The 23,496-nt window shown below is 44.4% G+C and overlaps 1 protein-coding gene across 1 annotated transcript in view; it reads right to left on the reverse strand.

Annotated features, from left to right (window-relative positions):
* The window catches only part of NXF1 (nuclear RNA export factor 1), a 537,434-nt gene that overhangs the window by 23,956 nt on the left and 489,982 nt on the right, over nt 1-23,496 (reverse strand). The window contains exons 19-20 of the mRNA XM_069645157.1: nt 20,562-20,744; nt 15,254-15,314 (exon numbers count right to left, since the gene is read on the reverse strand). Coding sequence (XP_069501258.1) covers nt 15,254-15,314; nt 20,562-20,744 — 244 coding nt within the window. The remainder of the gene's footprint in view (nt 1-15,253; nt 15,315-20,561; nt 20,745-23,496) is intronic.

Genomic DNA, 23,496 nt, shown 5'->3' on the forward strand with positions numbered 1-23,496 from the left:
GTTGCGATTCCCCCAGAGGCTCCCACGATCTGTAGACTCCATCTTTGTTCTGGCAGCCTAGGGGCTCACCAGAGGCAAGATATAGAACTACAATAGTCAGTACAAATCTGTGAACAAAGTTAACTCTCCCTCTCCCCCAACATAAATGCGAGACCCAAAAAATATCAGAGCCTCGTAAAAGTGAGCGAGTGTCAGTATTGGGCTCTGGCTCTGTACCGATCATTGAGGCGGATGCAAGGGAAGCAGCAGCACTTATGCTCCCAAAAATGGGGAAACAATCTACAGATATTTTGGGCGTTTGTGGTGTGACATCCCCCCCTATTATCCAATTTACATATTACCCTGAATCTGGGCCATAGGACTTTGGGTGACTCCCAGGAGACCCTGGGAGGGTGAGGGCAGGGGGTTCTGGCGGGGCAACAAACAGCATTTAACGAGCTAACCTCGCGACTTGCATTTTTAGAGGGCCTAGTAGGGGGCATCGCTAGGACAGACCAACACTCTAAAGAGGTGGAGGGTGGAACAAAACACAAGACTAACTACTATTGACGCTAAATCGAATACGCTATTGGAATTCTTGGTCTTGGGGGGGATCGGGCTTCTTCCTCCAATATGGGAGGTATGAGAGGGGGAGTAGTGCGTTCTTGCCTTGGTGTGGGGGAACCTACACGAGAGGGTAAGTCCTAACGCACTTGATAACCCAAAATTGGCGGTGATGGATCTATTAGAGGGGGCCTATCCTGGACAGGATATAGAACTATCCACTAGAGGGAGAATTACAGTCATTAGTAGTGATGAATCAGAAGAAGTGTCTGACTTCTCCACCAATGGGGACTAAGTGCAAGAAAAAATCTAAACATGTAAGAAAACCTGTGGAACCGCTAGATGTTAATGTTAAAGGATATTTGTACCGCGCACTATTACCACCGGAGTGGTCGCCTGGCGCTCTGGCGGCTCTGATAAAAAGGGGGCGGGGGGAGTTAGTGGGGATCAGCTGGAGAAGTGCAAGAGAGCAGTGATGTGCTGTGGGCGGCCTCAGCCCGGAATTCCGTTGGCTGGGCTTGGGGTGTTATACTGTCGGAAGACGTTGTGTGCTGTTGTGCAGGTCTATTTGTGATTTGTTTTGTTGTTGCAGTGTAGTGAAGTTTGTGCCGATTGTTGTGTTGTAGGTTTGTGTTTGGTTAGAATTTGAGAGCTGTATGCAGAGGGTAAAGTTGTTAGTGGGTTGGTTAATTGGCATTGCTCTCTTGAAGTGCGGCGCTAAATTTCCATGTTTCTGATCAGGTGGGCTGTGTGGGCGTCTGGGTCTATGTCCAGATCAGTGCTGTGTGATACTTACGGCCCCTTTCCCCATATGGCATCCATTCACATGCTTAACCTTGCCCAAGTTAGGCACTGTCCGCCTACGTGACCATTGTTTGTATGCGGGGTGGACTGGCATTTGTGTGTCTCCTGCAGTTTAGCCCGGAAAGCCTTCCCAATCTAGGAGGGCGGCATCGGTAAGCCCGGGCTCCCCCCCCCCAATGTGTTTGGACTGCTCGGCATTCATCATCTTATTTGGTTGCTCATTCACGTTACCGCTCCCACCCACCTTCGAACGTGGCAATGCTAAAGCTTGCAATTATATCCAGGGGCAGTGTGTGCCTTCATTCACAGCTCTCTTCGGTCCATGCCGCTGCCAATATCTACAGCTTAGTGTGGCAAGTGCTAAGGTTCACCCAACTTTATAGAGGTAAGATCTATAGTAGCATTTATCGAGTGGGTGAAGGTTGTTCACTGGGAGTTGGCTAGGGATGCTGTATTCTGTCCTCATGGGTGTCGCTTGTGTCCTGTTAGATTTAGTGTTGTATCTATTGATTTAGTAAGAGTTTCTTTATTCGGTTCTAGATGTTGTCATTGTCGTCCTAGATTTTTGTCATCCTTTTCATTGTGTTTCCCATTTGGTGGTTTGGTTTTTCAGTTTGAATCTGTGATGTTGTAGAGCCAGGTTTTTAGTAATTTCCTGAATTCTAGGTGGTCTTTGGCATTTCTCATTTCTTTCGGGATGAGGAAGTCCCAGCATTTGGTTCCACCTGGGGAGGGTTCCTTGATTGCATCTAACCAGGAGAACAGTGAGGTGGTTAAAACTCCTTTTCTCAGGCAGGAAATGTGCGAGGGGCTAAAGCCGTTAGGAAAACAAAAAATGTGCCTGGGACCAAACTCAAGGGGAGGAACTCCAACCTCAAAGCAATTAGGGAAATACCTGTGCAAGAGGAGGCTAATATATCTGCTGGCAAAAACATAAGTAGATATAAGGTGTCGCTATCGAAACTGGGGTTGTCCTGGGTGTAGTAGTAGAAAATGGAGTGGAGACTCAAAGCACATCAGACAGCTTCAATGTAGGTTCTAGGGGGAATGTATACAAAATCGCCCTCAGACTAAACAAACTAAAATTACTGCATTTGGGAAAATAGTTAGTACGAAGCATGCCCGGGTCTCTACTGGCCCGCAGCCCCCGTGTGTCCCTTCCACTAGCGGCTCACAGATCACTGCTACCCAGCTGATTGTTGCCCCCACTACGGGTTTACAGGCCACAACTATCAACAAATTGTTAATTGGGGGAGGGGGTCGATTAGCTGCAGTGTGGCTAGGGAGAAGCGTGACGGTGATCCCCTTGGATGGTATTTGTCCAGTGGCTGTGGATCCTAATGTGGAGAATCAAATAGATCTATGGAAAAATAAAGAGATATCGGCACCTAAGGAGGCTGTACCGATAAGCAAAGGAAAAATCATTGGGTGGATAAACAATAATAAGGGGGATCAAGTGTCAAGTCTCAATAGAATGATTTTGTTAAACATTTTTAAGATCCCACTTTTAAGATCCATAACCACGGATGATATTGATGCGATCTCTCTGCCAGTCTGCAACATTCCCCACATGGTAGCAACTTCCATTCGGAGATGGTGGCAGAGATGGTGAGTGGTCAAGAAAAAAATCTTGAGTCTTTGGGATTTAATTTGGTCACACTTTCTAGTGCAATAGAGGCTAACTCCTTCCTTGCATATAAAGAACACATGTCCATTCCAGCTGGGCAAACTGTACATTCTAATTCTAACCATTCCAATAATTCCTCACCAGTACTATCTTTGATCTCTAATTTACTAAACAATGGACAAGATCGGTCTTGGTTGCAACCAGCCCTTAAGACTTTGGAGACCATAAAACAGACAAGGAACAGGATGTGCATGACACTGTTAACATAGAAATTGTTTCGTGAATGTGTGTGGAGGGGTAAACGTGAACAAATTTATAGTCAACCAACTTTCCAACAGTTTCCCCCGTATTTACCTATTTCAAGAAACAATGAACGTTAACCAAGCTGCAATTGAAAGTTTTTATAAATTCTCCCATCCTGCGGTAAAGGGTATGGGTGGAAGACCCAGCAGAGGTTTCACTACAGCTGTAGACCGTAATCTGGGATTCAACTGTAAAATTGTTTGTAGTAAAGACTGGCTCCTGGGCATTATGTTTGTCAGAGAATTCTGTAGAGCCTATCCTGTTTATTGAAGAAGGCTCGAGTGAGACTCTTGGTGAATGGTGTGACAAGGGCCATGGGAAACATGTTGTGTTGGGTGGAGACTTTAATTCATTGTGTGCTGAGGGAACCCTATGGAACGATAAGGGGGGCAATCCCCAATACCCCCCATCCCAATATCAAACATGGAATCCGATGGGACTTGGTTACGATGGACCACCCTCCGATTTTGGAACTTCTAAACACACTTGGCATAGGGGACCCTACAGTTCCAGGTTAGACTTTTTTATGTGGCTAACAGACTGAAAAAATCCTGTGGTAACTGAAGACACATTCAAGCTGATTTAGGAGACCATATTCCCCTCCCTTTCATTTTGACTCTACCTTACACGGGCAGTCATGTTAGGCCAGATTTTATGGGGCTTTCAGTGGCTAAACAAGGGAGAACAGTTAAGTGGAACAGAAATACAATTAGGAAGTTCAAATCTCTTCTAATAGACTGTCCAACAAACACAGCTTCATCCAATAAGGGGGATGGGAGGGTGGGGGGGAGAAATACTACCCCAGGCACTGATAATTCCTTCCATAACATCGTACTTGTCTGTGCTTCTAGGGTCAGTAAACTGGGAGATAATTCCTCCAATACATTTTGTAGTCCTAAGTGGGACACCAGAATGTACAATTCTAAGATATTTAAACGTAGGGATTTGATCGTGCTCAAAAAACAGGTCCTGTCAGCAGTTGAGTTTGGGGGTTCTAAAAAGAAAAATTATTCTTAGGCATAAAAACCTAGTAAGATCATTGAAGATGGACCACTATCTGGCCCTCCATCAGTATATGATGGAAAATCTATGTAAGGGAAGGGACGGCAAATTCTGGTCCACGGTTAATTGGACTTTAGATCCCAATAAAGGGAGCCTAGATTGCTCTATCCAAGCGGCAGTGTGGGCCACTTATTATCCCAACAAATTTGCCTTGACCTTTAGATTCATAGAAGTGGGTGGTTCTGATCAGGGATTGCTCGTGGTCGGACATTGCCCTTGGGACCACAAGGATATTGTATGGGCCATACGTAAACTTAAGCTGTCTCGGGCCCGGATGGTATTCTACCCTTTGTGATTAAGGAAGAGCCAGGCTTGTGGGCCGATCTACTGAAGCCCACTTTTAACTAGATCTTTGAGACTCACACTGTGACAGCTACCTGGGTCCAATCTATTATTGTGCCATTTACAAAAAGGGCGACGTTTCAGTACCTAATTATAGGCCGATAGAGCTCATTGACGCGACCAGTGAAGTCTTCGCCATCTTGCTACTAAGGGACCTGAATCGTATAGACAGACAACTCGCTTCGGAGTAAATTCCAAGTGGGTTTTAGAGAAGAACATGGTACCTCCTTGAATGCCACGGTTTTGGATCACTTGAGAGGTTCGGTACACCAGACCCATTTGGGTGAGGTTTTTCTGGCATCTCTGGACCTCTAACGCTTTCGATTGAGTTATTAGATCAAGACTGTGGTCAAAGATGCTAACCAGGAATATACTGCGCACTGCTCCATACAAATACTACAATAAGGGTTTGCTCGACTAAGGAGCGGTCTCTCTCCCAGGAGATTGCTACCTTAGTCTGGGTTAAGCAGGGCAGTTCATTGGCTCCCATTCTCTTCAACCTGTATGTGTGTGATGTGGAGGGATTGTGGCAGGGTCCTTCCATTGCTCTGGCCAGGTTGGGGAGGAGTGGGATCGAGTGGATGGCTTTTGCGGACGATTTTATACTTTTAGATCACACCCCCGTGGCCTTAAATTGAAAATGCATCTTTTTCTTTAGTATGCCATGGCAAATAATCTCTCGCCCAACCCGTCAAAATCCCAGGTACTTGTTTTTTCAACAAAAAAAAATAAGGTGCAGACATACAAGTGGGTCACGGGCCAAGAACCAGTGGCTCAGGCTCAGGAAATTACTTATCTCTGGTACATACTTACAAATAGGGTCAGTTCTGAATTCTGAAAAACTAGCCTTACAGAAAAAGCTTATAAGCTCAAAATCCAACTAAAATTCTTGAAGCGGAAAGTGTGTACATTTTCGCTGCTTCCTATGAAGCGCTACGATCTTGCTAAATTTGAGCCCACTCTTTTATACGATCTTGATTTGTGTATCCATGACATGAGTCAAAACCTTAATACCATATAAGGGAAACTTTGGAAAGAGATATTGGGCTTATCGTGGCCAACAAGGTCATACGCCATAAGCTTTGCCCAATATCTCTTAAAGCAAGGCATGTTTGATAACAATTTAGTGCCTTTAGGAAAATAAGTGACCCTCTGACAAACTCCCTCTACGAAATATTAGGAGAGGTTATGTGTGCCGATTCTGTTCCATCTATGTAAAAGTTTTGTTCCAACATGAAGTTGGTGTTGCTTTCCCTTGGAGTAACCATAGAAGATCTTACCCAACGTCCGGGGATAGTGAAGATGCCACTTTTTAGGGCTGACTGGGTTGACAATGTTGAATGTTTAACCTCTTATTCCACCTATAGGGAATATTCTACATTTTTGCCTGCTAGGGAATGCACTCCACTGTACTTTCAGAGGTTTCCCTGTTCTAAGGGTAGAATGAGCTATATGTGATTCAGGCACAACCAGATGCCGACTCTTGAGAGGGCCAAGTATTGGAATAATTACTCCAAGCTAGAGCTGGATCATCCAGAGAGTCCATGTAGATTCTGTGGGGATAGGGACTCATTGGAGACACAAACATTTAGTTCTTACTTGTCCTCACTTTGAGGTTAAGCGTCTTGAGAGTTTCAAGGATACGTTAGATAAAAACTTGGACTCTTCTGTTAACCTCCTCTGGAGTAGATTTATGTGGGGGGCCAACATCTCCCTGGTTCTGGCCCTTAATAAGTTCCTGCAATGGGCAACAATAGAATTGGAAAAAAAGAATTTGGCTATCTAATGGTTTTATATTTGATGTGATGAATTTTTGACTGAACTCTGATTGACTCATAATTTTGATGTACAAGATGTTACGTATTTTCTAATCTATGTGGCGATATATGTTGTACTTTTAAAACTGAATTGATAAATGTTTTCTTTTTTAATTTCTCTTTTGAATATTCTGTACATGTCGTAAGGTTTTCTGTAAACTATAAACGCAATAAAGAAAATAAAAACTGAAGGCTGTTGACCAAATATTTCTCCTGTTGAGAATTTAGGGGTACACTTTATTTTCTATACATTTTTGGGATAATTTGAGTTAATGTTTATACACTGTATCCTTCATAAGGGAACAGCACAGAGTACTAGAGTGTCATGAGCTATACTTCTTTAGAACAAGAACTAACACCCTCTAGGCTGTAGCACTTCTCATCTATACAGAGACCGGATGAAGATCAAGGTTCCAGTGTCTGAGTTTGTTATTTTCTCCATTCCCCCCCCCCCCGGGTTATCTCGAACTCAGCTGTTCTAGATCAGTTGAGAGCGCTACATCGTAGTGGGACTGTGGGCTCAGCAGCTCCTGCGTTGGATTGAAGACAGGTCATGACAAACAAAAGGACATCTAGCCGCACTTTCCATCTTTAAGCGCAACTCTGAAGAGGTTTCCTATTTCAAATTACCATTTATTGTCAGTTTTCTGAAGGGTCTCACTAATGTGTACCCTTCAGTACCATGTCATGTCCCAGCTTGGGATTTGAATCTTCTGTTGAATCTTTTAACATGTATACCTTTTGAGCATTTACATTCCTGCCTGTTAAGGCTTTTAACACTGAAAACTACCCTTCTTGTGGCATTAACATCAGCCCGCAGGGTAAGCGAGTTGGAAGCTCTTTCATGCAAACCCCCTTATACTACTTTTCATAAGGCTAGTCCTTAAAGTTAAACCATCTTTCTTGCCGAAATTAGTTTGACTTTCACTTGTTGCAAAAGATAACACTCCCAAACTTTATACCCTTCTCCTCATTTGGGCAAGGAGGAAGAGAGGTTGCATAGATTGGACCCAAAAAGGACTTGGAGTTTTTATATTGCAAGAATGTAAAAATTCTGCCATGACGATCAACTTTTTGTGGGTTATACCGGACCTAAATTGGGATTAGCGGTGAGAAAACAGACTATTTCCAGCTGGATTACTCTAGCTATTTGAGAGTGTTACAGGATGGTGGGAAAGGGACCGCCGGAAGGGCTTCGGTTTCTTTCCACAAGGTTCTTCAGAGGGGAGTCCCTGTAATCGACATCTGCTCAGCTGCAACTTGGGCGTCAATTCATACCTTCGTTAAGCATTGTTTAGACTCTTCTTCCCAAGAAGGTCTTTTTGGGAGTACTTCATTCCATTCATGATAAGGCTAAATAATACTCCCACCTCCAAAATTATCACTGCTTTGTGAGTCCATGAACGATGAGTAATACATGAGAGGACACAATCTATTCGAAGAACAAGTTACTTACCAACTGGTAACGTTCTTTCGACTGGATGTTCCTTCCACGTATTCCTCATCGCCCCTCAAAGCCTACCCTGCTGTACAATTTACGTGATTTACGCTCTGAGTTTCCAAAGAGTTTACAGTCTGGGACATGGATGGATGGTTGCTCGAGTTATACAACAAAAAAACAGAACCGAAGCCAGCGGGCGCGGCACGAGATACTTATACTACTTGTAACGTCGACACGCCATGGCGGCCCTCGAGGGACATCAGCGCCACGAGTGCACAGCGCTCACTGCAAAGAAAATGTTGCCAAAATGACGACTTCTATTTTCGCATTTTTTGTGTTCCTTGTACTTTCCTGTTCCTTCCCCTAACATCCAGGGTGGGAAAATCCTTTGTGTTAACTTTATCTTTGGGCAGGAGACCTCGGTCAAGCCCACCCAGGCGTCAAGAGTGTCTGTGAAGGCAGGAAGCGTGGGAGGAGTCCAAAACTATGCAGCCCTCTGTCTTCCAGCCTGACTGCGAGACTCCAGTTCAAACTGGGAGGCTGGCTGTCCTGAAAGGACTGCCATCACCCCCCCCCCCCCACCCCAAAATTTGAATGTTGCATGGCTGTTTGATAGGCTGTGTTCCAACATAAAAGTCTGATCCTGGAAGCTGAAGAGGTAGTCAACCAATGGAACTGAAACCAAAGAGGATGATGATGAAAACACAGCTAAGACGGTTTCCAGCATCCGGAGAGCCTGCTGTGTACCCAGAGGCTGCCGTTACCCTTCCTTCCAATCAACCTGGATGTTAGGCAGAGTTTGTATGCAGTAACCTTTGGGACCACTACACACAACTAAGGCTACAGGTGTAAGCAAAACCAACCTTTGGTACAAGTTTGTACTACACAGTTTTTGGTAGCGGAGCAGAGCAGCCAGGCTTATCTCAAGGGGGGAATGCGAGCTGTAATGATGTTACACAGAGGTCTACAATCACAAATATTCAAATAAACTCTTACACTAAAGGTTTCTTGGTAAAACATTTAGTTCCGGTAACTGTAGTCAAGCACACAAACTGGTTTCCCTGCCCCTGGTTATTCGGTTTCCTACAGCACTCTGAGGAAAATACAACCAGCTCCGAGAATGGTATCCAGGTGGCTTAGTGTTCGAGTTGATTGGTCTGACCGACTCAAAGGGAGAAGTCGTCCTTGCAGGGGCTTCTCTGTCGAGGTGAACTTGGCGATTCGGACCTGCAGCAGGGCTTCACCGTGAAAACAAACGGTCCAGGAGTTGCAGTAGCCGTCCTCTTCAAGCTTGTCTTTGGTTCTTTCGTTCCAGTGATCGACTCTGCCTTCCAGGCCAAGAAACTTGCCTTTTATCCAGTTTCCTCCCATTCATTCCAGCCTAGCTGCCACTCACCCAGCAGGGTAGCTGTCCTTGCCAGACAGTCAGCCAGCCTGCCAATCACGCCAGAGTGCATTTGGGTCTCCTTGGAGACTAAGCACACAGTTTTGGGCACCTCCCTCACTTCCTGCCCACCCCAGACACTCAGGCGCCAGAGGCGGTCTTCAGTCCTGAAGCCCGCCAAAGGTGATGGAAGAAAGGGACCAAACCTGGTTTGGCACGCAAACACAAACTATAGAAGGACATTTCCAAAAAGAAATGGCGAAAAAAGACCGGGATCAGTTTAAACAAAGGAGGCTCAGATGCCATCTTGAAAAACATGGCTCCTGCGATTTAAAGCTACCGGTGTTCGCTGTCGGGAAAAATCATGGTAGTTTGTTGTAAAACCACTGCCACCAGCCATCTTAATAGGAAAGGGTGGCATTTGACTGCTCCATGGAGTATCTAGACACGGGGGATACCAAGTAGATAGTGTGTGCTGGGTCTAGTAATTAAAGACTCGTAAAGTCAATTTCACTTTGCTTTCCCTGGGAAACAGTAGTTTATCCTAGAGAAGGTATTTAAACCTTGGGACAGCCTAAAAGGCTTCCCTGTGTCACTGCACTGAGGGTGCTGTGTGACACAAATGAAAAGATGATGCCTATGGAGTTGTCTAAAACCCCATTATCAAAGAACACAAGAGTAAACACATCAAAATACATGAGAGAGAGAGGGGAAAAAAAAGGGCCACACTCTCGAAGTAAAAAAAATCAAGTCCTCAAAATCCAGCAAAGTTGCTGGGGGTCTCTAAAATGAGGGGAATTGGGACATTTATGAGAATTCTCCAACACTGGAGACTCCAAAAACAATGACCCAGAGCCTGTGAGACCCACTGGACTAAAGACCTACATTTTGAGCCATCCCACGGTGTGCTGCGATGTTGCGGGGCTACAATAGCCCAATACCCTGGGACCTCGATCCATTGCGCGGTGCACGGTCTTATGAATTCCGAATCTTGCTGAAACTTTGTGGCCATCCTGCTGGACATCCAGAGATGTGAATAGAGTCTGAAAAGTCCCCTCAGCAGAGTGCTGGACCTTGCAAATGACTAGAATCCGACCCGCACTAGTCAGTCTTCTTCTGGCCCCTGAAAAGGGCGTCAAATCCACAGAACCGCATCGCGCCGCTAAGAAACTCTTGCCTGGAGCCTTCCCTGTTGATCCCTGCTGAAAAAGCCCATCCAGGGTCCTTTCTTCTGTCTTCACGATAAGGAATTCAGCGCCTGGGTTTTTGGCTGCAGATCCTGAAGTCTTCCTGCTGCAAACTCGGTTTCTGTGCTGAGGTACTGTGTTGGCTTGGGTATTACTTACCTTATGTCTTTTGTGATTCCTGTGTAACTTTGGTGTGTTTTCTGTGATTGGGAGTCTGCCCGTCCAGTGCCCCAGGCCCCTGCTGGAATCCTCCAGGGTGTCTTTTCTGAAGTACATGGACCCTCAACTAACTTTGAAAGTAGAATACTTGTATGAACAGTCTTCCACTGGAACTCTGACTTTGCCTGCAACTGAGCCCTATCTCACCCTGCCTACAGCTGGCTCCTAGACCACTGTGGCTCCCCTTCTGCATCAGAGAACTCGTGTAAGAGAATTGGGAAGGGCTGGATACTTTAAGGGGTCTGCCTTGAAAAGTCAAACAAGTGTTGAAAAGTGTACTTATAAAATAGTAAGCGTTAGGGAGAATTCTCAGAAATGTGCTTATTCCCTTCACCTTAGAGACCCCTAGCAACTTTGCTGGATTTTGAGGACTTGATTTTTTTCTGGAGAGATTGAGCCTTTTTTTCTACCATTCTCATGTATTTTGATGTGTGGTTTACTCTTGTGTTTTTTGATTATGTAGTTTTAGATAACTCCATAGGCATCATCTTTTCATTGTTGGGTCACACAGCGCCTTTAGTGCAGTGGCGCAGGGATGTCCTTTGGACTTCCCAAGGTTTAAATACCTTTGCTGGGATGAACTACTGTTCCCCAGAGAATTCATAGACCCAGCACACACTATCTTCCTATAGAGTGCTGGAGGTGTTACTTCTTATCCCCTAGGTCTTAACACTCTTGTAGCTGTAAAAAGCTAACCTTTCCTATTGAATGGCTGGTGGTGGTGGTTTTATAACGAACTACCGCGATTTTTCCCGACCACGAACACCAGTAGCTAAAAATCGAAGCTGCCATGTTTTTCAATATGGCGCCCAAGACCCCTCTGTAAAAAAACAGACTCTGGTCATCTTGTTTCGCCGTTTCTTTGTGGAAAGGTCCTTCTGGTGTTCAACTCTGCGTGCCAAACCAGGTTTGGTCCCTTTGTTCGTGAGCCTTTGGCGAGCTTCAGGACTGAAGTCCGCCCTTGGCGTCTGAGTGTCTGGGGTGGGCAGGAAGTGAGGGAGGTGCCCAACACTCCCTGTGCTCGGTCCCCTAGGAGACCCAAATGCACTCTGCCATGATTGGCTGGCTGACTGTCCGGCAAGGACAGCCACCCTGCTGGGTGAGTGACAGCTAGGCTGGAATGAATGGGAGAAAACTGTTTAAAAAGGCGAGTCTCCAGGACTGGAAGGCAGAGTCGACCACTGGAACGAAAGAACTTAAGACGAGCTGGAAGAGGACGACTGCTGCAACCACTGGACCGTTGGACTCCATTCGACAGAGAGACTCCTTCAAGGACGGCTTCTTCCTTTGAGTTGGTGGGACTAATCAACTCAGAAGACACCTGGATACCATTCTCAATGCTTGTTAAGGTTTAACTAGGGAGCGGGAAACCAATTCGTGTTTTGAAGCAACGGCTACTTGAACTGAAGTGACTCCATTTTATTTGCTCCGATGACAATCATGTGCAGTGCAGGTGTCCCCCGACGTCCTCCCTCTTGTCCACACGACTGAGACTCAGGACAGCGAGATCGGCAGGAACCAACATCTTCGGCTGCATCTTTTTGCTTCACATTAAGGTACTGTGCCATCCGTTTGAGAAATCCTAACTCTTGCGGAGAAAGTTGGTGAAACTTTCCCAACTTGCAGGCCTAATCAGCTTGTGACCCAGCATATCATTCTTTTTCGTCTAAACTACTTCCGAGAACTTTTACAAATACTTCTCAGTTTGTTACCAGAACTGATCTGTGATATCCAAAAACACTAGACTATTGACTTTGGCCTGGCCTATTGAATTGAACTAACCCTACTGGTACACTGAACCTTTGCATTGCCTAACAGAAGTGTTTCCTTATCCATTGTGCAAACGGTTGTAGGTGAAGGGTCGAATGAAAAGATTTGAAATACTATTGGGAGGGGGAGTTCAAACCACCGTTTTTGTGCCCCAATTTTTACCTATACCAAGACCCCCCCCCCAAAAAAAATCATTATAAAAAAAGGCATTTGATCATTTTTTTTTTCCGATCCTTTTGAGTCGAACCTATTGTATTCAACCCTTTTTCATTCGACCCTTTGACTGGACACTGTACAAACCTATAACTTTCTATTCCCATTAAAAGTAATTGAAGTGCCATTTGCTCCTTTTTCAGGGGAGCGCAAACTGTCCCTACAACTTAGAGTTTGTTACTGTAGTGTATTGGTGTTTCATATTAAGTTGATTTCTATTAGTGAATGTTTTCTAAATGATTGTGTAAATAAATGTATAAATATTTTTTTTACCAAGAAACCTTGAGTGTAAGTGTCTACTTGAACCACTGTGATTGTGATACTGCGGTGTAACTTCCTTTACTACTCACATTCCCTCTTGGGATAAGCCTGGCTGCTCAGCTCGCTACCAAAAAGTGTGTGGTACAGACTTATACCCAAGGTTGTTTTTTTTGCTTACACCTGTAGTCCTAATTGTGTGCGGTGTTCCCAGAGGGTAACGCATGCATTTCTGCCTAAGAGTAAGCACAAATGAAATATTGGGAAGGTGACTCGCGCTCAGCATAAGATAGGTTCAAAAACAGTAAATTGATGTCAAATCAAATGTACAAAACAAAGTAATTCTACGATAGCCGGAATGTATTCCATGTATTGTACAGCCGACACGTGTTTCGACCACGTGGTCGTTCTCAAGGCCCATTTCCAAAGCATGTGATTCAATTACCTGGAAGGACTGACCAGTGCTAAAGGGGTAGAGAATGTCTCGAGCAATTGAATTCAAAATTAATTACAAGTCTCCAATTGTTGGATGTCGCCTCATCTGAAATGGGGTGCATCAAATAAAGTGTTGCTCCAGGGATTGATCCTTTATCTCAAGATTCATCTATTACAGGTAATATAGAACGATGTGGACACAACCACGCTTTGAATTGGAATCTCAAGCTGTTGTGCAACATAACTTTATTCGATGCACCTGATTAGTGTAAAGAGTTCTTGTTTATCTTGGACTGTTTCACTGACCTGAAAAGCAGCTGTTTTTGTATATTACACCAAAAAGGGTCTTACTCACCTAGAATAACTTTTATCCACTATTCCGAAAAGAAAAGTATTTTTGCATGTTTCTTTACTATGAGATTTCCTTGTCAAGTGTCACTGCATAACTGACAGGGTCTACAACCCTTGTATTACTGAAAGTAATCAAAAAGTAACCATTGGTGTTACTCCCCAAGAATAGGTGTGACCTATACTGAATGTGTACGATATGGATTAACTTCCCTAGAACTACTGTTAGGTATTCTGAATAAGGTTTAATGCTTTGGTCTGTGTACCTTCAAGCATAGTGGTGTGTTTTTATGAATGGGTTTATAACCATGACCAGTACTTACCCAAAGACTTAACTTGGCCCACTTGTATTTTAAATAAACCTTTATATTTTTATAATACTTCTGGTTTTAAGTGTTTCCATTGAATCCTTGGTGTACTACAGGTTCTATCTACTTTCCCACAGCTCGCTCTACCTCCTAAGAAGCGCCTGGCTGCTCAGTCTACGCTACCATATACTCAGGTGGTACGAACATATACTAAGAATGGAGTCTTGTACGGTCTCAGTTGAATGGTTTTACTAAGCCCTTAGTTGGACTTCAGAAAAACTGTCCTAACAAGTGCTAGTGAGAAAGGGGATACATTGCATCTCCCCAGCACTCCACATAAGGTGGGGTGCTCTGGTCTCACCTAAATAAAGTGGAGAGGATAAAATATCCTTGGGAACTGTAGTTCTCACAAGGTTAGTCAGAGAAAGTTAAAAATGGGAGCCCCAGGGGCAACCCAGCAACAATAGGCAGTATGTGCCAAAAACTTGTCAAAGAGGATACAATTAAAAAGACACTAAGGAGAGTCTTAAAAATGACACCCCTAAAACGAGTAAACTATTCTGAGAGTGCAGTCCACCAGTAAAGCAAAAAGTTCTGGGGTTGCCACAGGTCAGGAAGATTTATCATTTCTATGGAAATCTTACCCAACAGGGATCTGTTAGAAACCTGCCTCAGGGCTAATTCCAAAAATGGATCTTAATGAGACAAATACTCTAAGGATCTGATATGGGAAACGAACCCCATACACCAAATGCTGACTGAACCTTGTAATGTGACTGAATATAAAATAGAGAAGAGTGTCAAACAGAATTTAAGGTCAATGTGGCTTCCACAATATAGAAATAACAGCATTACAGCCCCTCAAAAACAAACATTCTTTATGAAAAAGGTGGATGAAGCACAGCACAGTCCCTAGATTAAAATGCTAAGTGGAGGGGAAAAAAAAGACATTGCAGTCGACTGCACATCTAGACGTACGGGTTGAAGGGGGAAACATGGTAAGGACCAGAGAGTGCTGGAAGGATCGCAATCAAGGGGGGAAAATAAGGGTGTCAAAGTCAGACATCCACAATGAGGAATTAGGTAAGAGGCCTTTAATAGTGACATAAAATCAAAGATAGCCCACTTTTTTGCATTTAAAGTAATTAAAGAGGTATGACTGGCATGGTAACCTCTATTCTAAAACACTTACCTTAAGTTGTGTGAAAATCTGTGCTGATCGAGCAAAGTCCCAGTCATTGTCAATAAGGCACCTATGGAGAAAAACAGATATGAGAAAAGGGGGAGGGGATAGGTGAATAGAACAGTGAGTAAAGCAGGAAATAAAAATGGAGTTTGATGAAAATGCAGTACAGAAAAAGTGCGTGGTATTTAGAGATAGAAAAGAGTGAAGAAAAAGGAAAGGAAAATTGAGTGACGCGCAGTAGGATTAAGCAAGTAGAAAGATTAAATGGAGAAGCATTAGTAAGGAAAAGGCAGCAAAAGAGAAGACGCAATAACAAATGGAAATATTCAAAGGAAAACAAATTTGATAAAAGGAAAATTGAGAGATGAGGCAAGAGAACACCAGTATAGGAGTTTGAGATGGGCTATGAAAAAAGTATCACTGTTAAAGTTTTTTGACAAAGTACTGTCTGTGACAAGATTTTAGAAAGCCCACCTTGGATGAACAGGGTTGCACCGCTTAAGTTTAGCCTGAACTACCCAAAGGTCTGGTAGTTGAGGATGAGAAGCCAGGCTTATTCTAGGAGGGCTGCAGTGAGGCACACAGTACTCGGAGCATACACTTAGTTCAACTCTTATACATTAGAAGTAATTTAAAAAAAAATAGGTATTCATTTATATACAGTAAGGCTTGTAGCATTCAAGTAAGTGAAGTACTATCACACAATAATAGAACAGGAGAAGAATAAAAGGTAAAAATTACATAAATCAAGCCTCCTGAAACATATGCAAACTTATAGAAACTTTGACAACTTTTTATAACTTTAGTTAGCCTATTTTAGGAAGTCCAACCCTGTGTTAGGCGAATCTCTCAATGTTCAGTGATCAAGGCAGCAGAGTCTGGCAAAAACTCTTCTGAGTTTACAGGTTGGCATCTGTCAGGTTTTACTTTGGCAAGGAAATTAAGTTTCCTTGGCCCGTGTTCCCCTAAGGCAAAGTAAAGCACAATGGGTTCGTAGGGAGTTTTACTAAAGTCCACCTGTGGTAGGACTGTACTCCCACTTGGGGGCACAGGGCTCCAACTCCAAGTATAGGCCTGAACTATACAAGTTTGCTGGTAGCAATGCCTGAGCAGCCAGGCTTAGAGGGAGAAGGGCTGTAGTGAGTACAAAGATTTTAGCACACTTTTAGTCAAGGAAACACAATGTAGTTATATAAAAATATGCGTATTATATATACACACACTAGGCAATGTTAAATTCAAAACACCCACCAACCTCACAAACATCCTAGTCTCAACCTGCGCAGGCAGTACTATCGGGAACGTTTCCTGGAAGTCTTAAAAACCTACATCAAACCCCTCCTCAAAAAACGACTCGACCCACTCCTCCCCCAGAACTACCGGCCATCTCCAATACCCGCTTCTTGGCCAAACTCATGGACCATACAGCATACAAGCAGCTCAATCTTTTCACTGAAGCCAACAACCACCTTGATCCTGCCCAATCTGGCTTCAGACCACTCGAAGAAATTCTCCCTAGTGTGCGCCTGGTACGACCTAACAAGAAGAGCAGTTGCAGAAGGCTGCACAGTATTCATCCTCGACACCTCTGCCGCCTGTTAGGGAGAATACTCATAAATGTGCTAATTCCCTTCACCTTAGAGACCCCCCAGCAACTTTGCTGGATTTTGAAGACTTGATTTTACCTGGAGCGAGTTTGAGCCTTTTGTCCCCACTCTCTCGTGTATTTTGATGTGTGTTTTACTCTTGTGTTCTTTGATTATGGAGTTTTAGATAACTCCATAGGCATCTTTTCATGCATGTTCCACAGCACCCTCAGTGCAGTGACAGAGGGAAGACTTTTAGGCTGTCCCAAGGTTTAAATACCTTCTCTGGGATAAACTACTGTTTCCAAGAGAAAGTAAAGTTAAATTGACTTTACTAGTCTTTTTAAATTCCTAGACCCAGCACACACCATCTTCCAATAGAGTGCTGGAGGGGTTACCTAGTATCCCCTATGTCTAGAAACTCACGTAGCAGTCCCCTGCTACCCTTTCCTCTCGAAATGGCTGGTGGTAGTATTTTTACAACAAACTACCAAGATTTTTCCCGACCGCGAACACCGGTAGCATTAAATCGCGGGAGCCATGTTTTTCAAGATGGCGCCTGAGCCTCCTTTGTTTAAACAGGTCTCAGTCTTTTCGCCATTTCTTTTTGGAAAGGTCTTTCTAGAGTTTGTCTCTGCGCGCCAAACTAGGTTTGGTCCCCTTGTTTCTACACATTTGGCAGGCTTCAGGACTGAAGACCGCCTCTGGCGCCCGAGTGTCTGGGGTGGGCAGGAAGTGAGGGAGGTGCCCGAAACTCCATGTGATTAGTCTTCTAGGAGACCCAAATGCACCCTTGCGTGATTGGCTGGCTGACTGTCCGGCAAGAACAGCCACCCTGCTGGGTGAGTGGCAGCTAGGCTGGAATGAAAGGGAGAAAACTAAATAAAAGGCTAGTCTCTTGGCTTGGAAGGCAGTCGACCACTGGAACGAAAGAAGCGAAGAAGAGTTGGAAGAGGACGGCTGCTGCAACTCCTGGACCGTTGGTTTTTCCGGTGAAGCCCTGCTTCAGGTCCGAATCGCCAAGTTCATCTCGACAGAGAAGCCCTGCAAGAACAACTTCTCCCTTTGAGCTGGTGTAACCAATCAACTCATAAGCCACCTGGACACCATTCTCAGAGCTGGTTGTATTTTCCTCAGAGTGCTGCAGGAAACTGAATAACCAGGGAGAAGGACACCAGCTTGTGTGCTTGACTACAGCTACCGGAATCGAAGAATTGCCAGTTTGCCAGCTTTGTGACCAGTCCCCTTGCACTGCAGGAGTCCCCCGATGTCATCCTTGTCCCCACGACTGAGGCTCAGGAATAGCGAGATCTGCAGGAACTGCCAGGAACAGAAGTCTTCAGCTGCATCTTTTTCTTCAAAATAAGGTACTGTGAAAACCTGACCGAGAGACCTTAACTCTCACTGCGTATGTGCGTGAAACTTTGGCAACTTGCAGGCCTAGTCAGCTTTTGACCCGACATATGAATCTTTCTTCTAAGAACTACTTCAGAGAACCGTGGCAAAGACTTTTCCGTTTAACTACCAGAACTGTTTATTTACCTATACAAGAATCTAGCCCATTGACTTTGGCCTACCCATTGCATTGGATCAACCCCTCTTGTGAACTCAAACTATTTGCACTGTTTAAAAGGAACTCTACTATTCGTTTTATTAACTTATGCCTTTTTGCTCCTACTTCAAATGCTCCGAATGCCATTTTGCTCCTCCTGCAAAGTAGTTTAAATGCTGGTTAGTGTGAAGTATTGTAGTATATTTTTGTGTGATCTTGATTGCCTCCTTTTAGTGAATGTTTTCTAACTGACTGTGTAATACATTAACAAGAGTTTTACCAAGAAACCTTGAGTGTAAGTTTATTTGAATACTTGTAATTGTAGACCTCTGTGTAACCTCATTACAAGCTCACATTCCCTCTTGAGATAAGCCTGGCTGAGCCTCAGTAGTGGGGACATGAGGGACGACGCTGGCGACTCCTGCAATGCACGGGACGGATCACCAAGCTGGCAAAATGGCAATTCTTCAATTCCGGTAGCTGTCTTCAAGCACACAAGCTGGTGTCCTCCTCCCTGGTTAATCCTAACCAGCTCCGAGAATGGAGTCCAGATGGCTTATGAGTTGTTTGGTCCTACCAACTCAAAGGAAGGGCTTCTCTATGGAGGTGAACTTGGCGTTTCGGACCTGCAGCAGGGCTCCACCGGGCAAACCAACAGTCCAGTAGTTGCAGCAGCCGTCCTCTTCCAGCTGGTCTTCGGTTCTTTCATTCCAGTGGTAGACTCTGCCTTTCAAACAGTTTTCTCCCATTCATTCCAGCCTAGCTGCCACTCACCCAGCACGGTGGCTGTCCTTGCCGGACAGTCAGCCAGCCAATCACGCCAGAGTGCATTTGGGTCTCCTAGGAGACTAAGCACAGGATGTTTCGGGCACCTCCCTCACTTCCTGTCCACCCGACACACTCTGGAGCCAGAGTCGGGTTTCACTCCTGAAGCCCGCACGAAACCTGGTTTGCCACGCAGAGAAACACTCAAGGACATTCTCACAAAGACCTGGTGAAAAAAGAAGAGCGAGCACCATTTTAGCAAAGATGGCTGGATGCCATTTTGAAAAAGATGGCTCCCATGGTTACTTTACCGGAGCCGCGAACGGTCACGGTAAATGCAAACCAAGGTAGTTCAAAAACGAAACCACTGCCACCAGCCAGTCAATTGAGGAAAGGGTAACAAAAAATGTTACATGAGCATTTAGATACAGGCGATACCAAGTAACTCCCCCCACCCCCCCACCCAGCACTCTATTGTAAGATAGGGTGTGCTGGGTCTAGCAAGGACAATGCTAAGTAAAGTCAATTTCACTTTACTGTTCTGGGAAAAGTAGTTGATCCCAGGGAAGGTATTTAAACCTTGGGAAATCTGAAGAACCTCCCTGTGCCACTGCACTTGAAGGTGCTTTGTGACAATTGTAAAAAGATGAAACATAGGTAAAATTCACATTAAAATACATGAGAGAGTGGGGAAAATGGTCTCACTCTCGCCAGGTTACAAAAATCAAGTCCTCAAAATCCAGCAAAGTTGTGCTGGAGGTCTCTAAGGTCGAGGGAATTAACAGATTTTTGAGAATTCTTCCTAACACGGACAATGTTAGTTTGTATATCGTCGAGGCTGTATTTCTTTGTGCCGGGGGTGAGCGCATACCTCAGACTCGGGTGCGAGGGTGGTTCTCGAGGAAATCCACACCCTTAGCATTCTAATTTATAGGGCTGGCTACAATGGGTTAACTTTAAACCTATATTGAGAAGGGTCTCAATTAGGCCTTATTACCGTCTTTACCCATGTGGTGTTCTAAACGGACACTCCTCATATGACCTTCTACTGACTTGTGGAAGTATGAAATAAAAGTGCATATTTGCCGGTGTTTTCTCTAGGGTTATCGATTGGGACTAGCTGTACATGTCCACCAGTCATCTCCTGTTCCTTGAACAAAGATAGACTGCTCTGCCACGGCTGCTCATTAAACAAGGGTCTATCTTTTGGTAAGAACCTTGCTCTACCTAGACCAGTGGGCTGTAGAAAAATCTCTTCAAGATCTTGAATCATTTACAGTACTAATGGCACATGTTACCCACAGGCATTAATAACTGCCTACTCCAGTGTAAAGGATGCAGAGCAGGAAGCAAAAGTTATAGCAACAAAGAGCCAAATCAACAGAATGCACATGATAGAACAAGAACTCACTTCTGCGACCACTCAAGGTTCATGCCAGACTGTAAGGAGAAGGCCTGCAGCATTTCCTGGTGCGTCGAGGGCAAGGTAAGCACTGGACTGCTAGATGGGGTGGGAGCTGGTGTGACAAAGGCTTTGCGGATCTCCTCTGTGGTTGCTTGACGAACATGGAGCTGATCATTAACGATGCATAATCTAGTAGAGAAAAAGGAAAGCCCGGTGTAGAGTATTCTCACACACAATCCAGCTGGTAGAGTAAATAAACAAGCAGGCAAGCAGTTTACACAAGATTATTAATGTCAAACTAACATTGTGCTTACTGCTAAGAACCAACAGTTTAGTACAAGTTACTGGATAGACAACTGTCACTATTGTTAATTTAGATGCTTCAGTAGAAATAACTGGGAAGTCAAAACAAATTGAGACTCAAGTGTCAGAGGAAGACATTAGAAAAACAGGAAAGACGTGGAGCCAACACCACCTCAATCTCCATTACAAGACTAGGGTTCCTTTGGACAAAAAAAAAAAAAGCAGAAAAACCATGGAATCTTCAAGGGCAAATCAAGCACTATTTAGTTGACCTAAAAAGGAGGCATTTAAATCCTCGTAATTCAAGTGAAGAAATCCCCAAAAAGGGCTACAATTTGCTTCGACCCAGAGCCAATCTTTAATGAAGACAAAAATTAATCCATAATGTGAGGTGCAGTCATATCTAGATTTTGGCAGCTTCACTGTGCATGGCTCTGTAACAAAAAGGAGGGACTGGTGGGTCGTATGGAGGGAAAAATGTGCAAAACAGGAGGTGTTTAGTGCAGGCTGGAAGTAAGAGTCACAAGTGCCAGTGTTTAGGTGGATTATCAGAATCAGCCCAGTGGACACATTCTGCGAGGTCACCCGATTCTGGTAAGCAGCGAAAGAAACTAATGTCTATCCACACTATCAAGGTAGTGTGACTGAGAAGTAAGACCAATTTGGGAGAGTGCGATTGGCGAAGAGTTCAGAGTTCAGTTAAACACACAGCATGCTAACAAGTTTCGAAAAATGTAGAAAAATACTATTTGTTTATTTAGGCCTTAGACAAACTACTAACAATTAAAAACCAAAGGTATCGCACCAAACATACACTGCTATTAAATACACTTTCACTTTGGGGGTGCTCTGGCTGCAGAGCACTAACACTAGTTTTTAGCACATTTAAAACAATCTTAGCAACTGTAGTGTAGCAAAGCAAGTGAATAAAGAAAAAGTTAAGAACCAAATCAGAATTAGTAAGTAGGAAAGAAAGAAGTTGTAAACACGATACACAACCTTATTAACAAAAGGCACTACACTTTAGAAGAACAAGTTACTTCTTACCTTGTAACGTTCTTTCGACGGAATGTTCCTCCGACGTATTACTTAATCTTTGATAATACGTTTCCAGCTTGCTGGCCTCGGAAATTTTTTCTGTAGAGGGCGCTGCGCGTCGACGTCTGCCGAGTCGATGTCCCTCGACGGCCACCGTATCGGCGCCGACGTCATCATGCCCATAAATAGCCACGCGCGGCGTCCGTTTCTCAGTTCCGTTTTGTAGCATAAGAGAAGTCATGCCTGAATTGGTTATTGACCTTGAAGGAGCGTAAGCTGCAACCACAAGGGAAGTATTACTGCAGGGATGGATGGGAGGGGCGATAAGGAATACGTCAGAGGAACATCCTGTCGAAAGAACGTTACAAGGTAAGAAGTAACTTGTTCTTCGAAGGGATTGTGTCCTCCGACGTATTCCTTATCTTTGATAGACTCCCATAACAGTGGCATGTACTTGGAGGTGGGAGTTAAAATGTTATGTTAGGGATGGACCGAAAGTAATACGGCCTTGCCAAATCTGGTCTCTTGACTAGTGGAGGAATCCAGGTTGTAAAATTGTGAATGTATGTGTGGACGACCATGTGGCAGCCGCACATATGTATCGGACCGGTACCCCTCTTTGGAGAGCCGAAGAGGCTACGATACCCCTGGTTGAATGAGCCCTAAGATTTTGGGGTGGCTCTTTCCCTGCCAGTTTTAACATTCCAGAATGGCCAAAATAATCCACCTGGAAATGGTTTGTTTTTTTATGGGTAGTCCCAACTTGTGACCTGAGTATCCTACAAACAGTTGGTCTGCTTGCCTGATCCTAGCCATTCTGATGTAAAAGCTTAGAGCTCGCCTTGGGGCCAGCCTATGTAGCCTTTCTTCCTCTATCCCCGGATGGGAAGGAGGGTAGAACGAAGGTAAGGTAATTTTCTGAGTTATATGAAATTCAGAAACCACCTTTGGGAGGAAATTAGGCTTCACCTGTAGGACAACTTTGTCCTTGTGGAAAATTGTATGTGGGGGGTTTACAGGAGAGAGCTTGTAGCTCGCTCACCCTCCTAGCAGATGTTAGTGCTACCAATAGGACAGTTTTAAGCGTGAGAAATCTCAGCGAACAAGAGTGAAGTGGTTCGAACGGAGTGCCTATTAGGAAGTTTAAGACTAAATTTAAGTCCCATAAGGGAACCTGGAATGGTTTTGGAGGATAAATATTAGTTAATCCTTTGAGAAATTGTATCACTAGAGGGAGTTTGAAATACGATGGTTCATCCGCAGTGCGCTTGAAGATTGAAAGCGCTGCGAGATAGCCTTTTACAGTGCCAACTTGAAGGCCTGAATTTGCCAAGTAGAGTAGAAACGATAACACCGTTGGTGTACCACATGAAAAAGGGTCGATATTCTCTTCCCTACACCAGCTGCAAAATTTGTTCCAACGGCAGCGGTATAAAGACTTTGTTGCTGGCCTTCTGGCCGAAAGCAACACCTCCATGACGTCATCAGGGAGATCCCAATCCTTGTACATCACCCTTTCAGAAGCCAAGCGTGAAGGTTGAGGGTTCTGGTGTCTGGATGGAGAACCTGACCTCCCTTCTGCGAGAGAAGATTCTCTGAG

Source organism: Ambystoma mexicanum, chromosome 2p, assembly GCF_040938575.1.
Source record: "Ambystoma mexicanum isolate Mex_15411 chromosome 2p, UKY_AmexF1_1, whole genome shotgun sequence".
NCBI lineage: Eukaryota > Metazoa > Chordata > Amphibia > Caudata > Ambystomatidae > Ambystoma > Ambystoma mexicanum.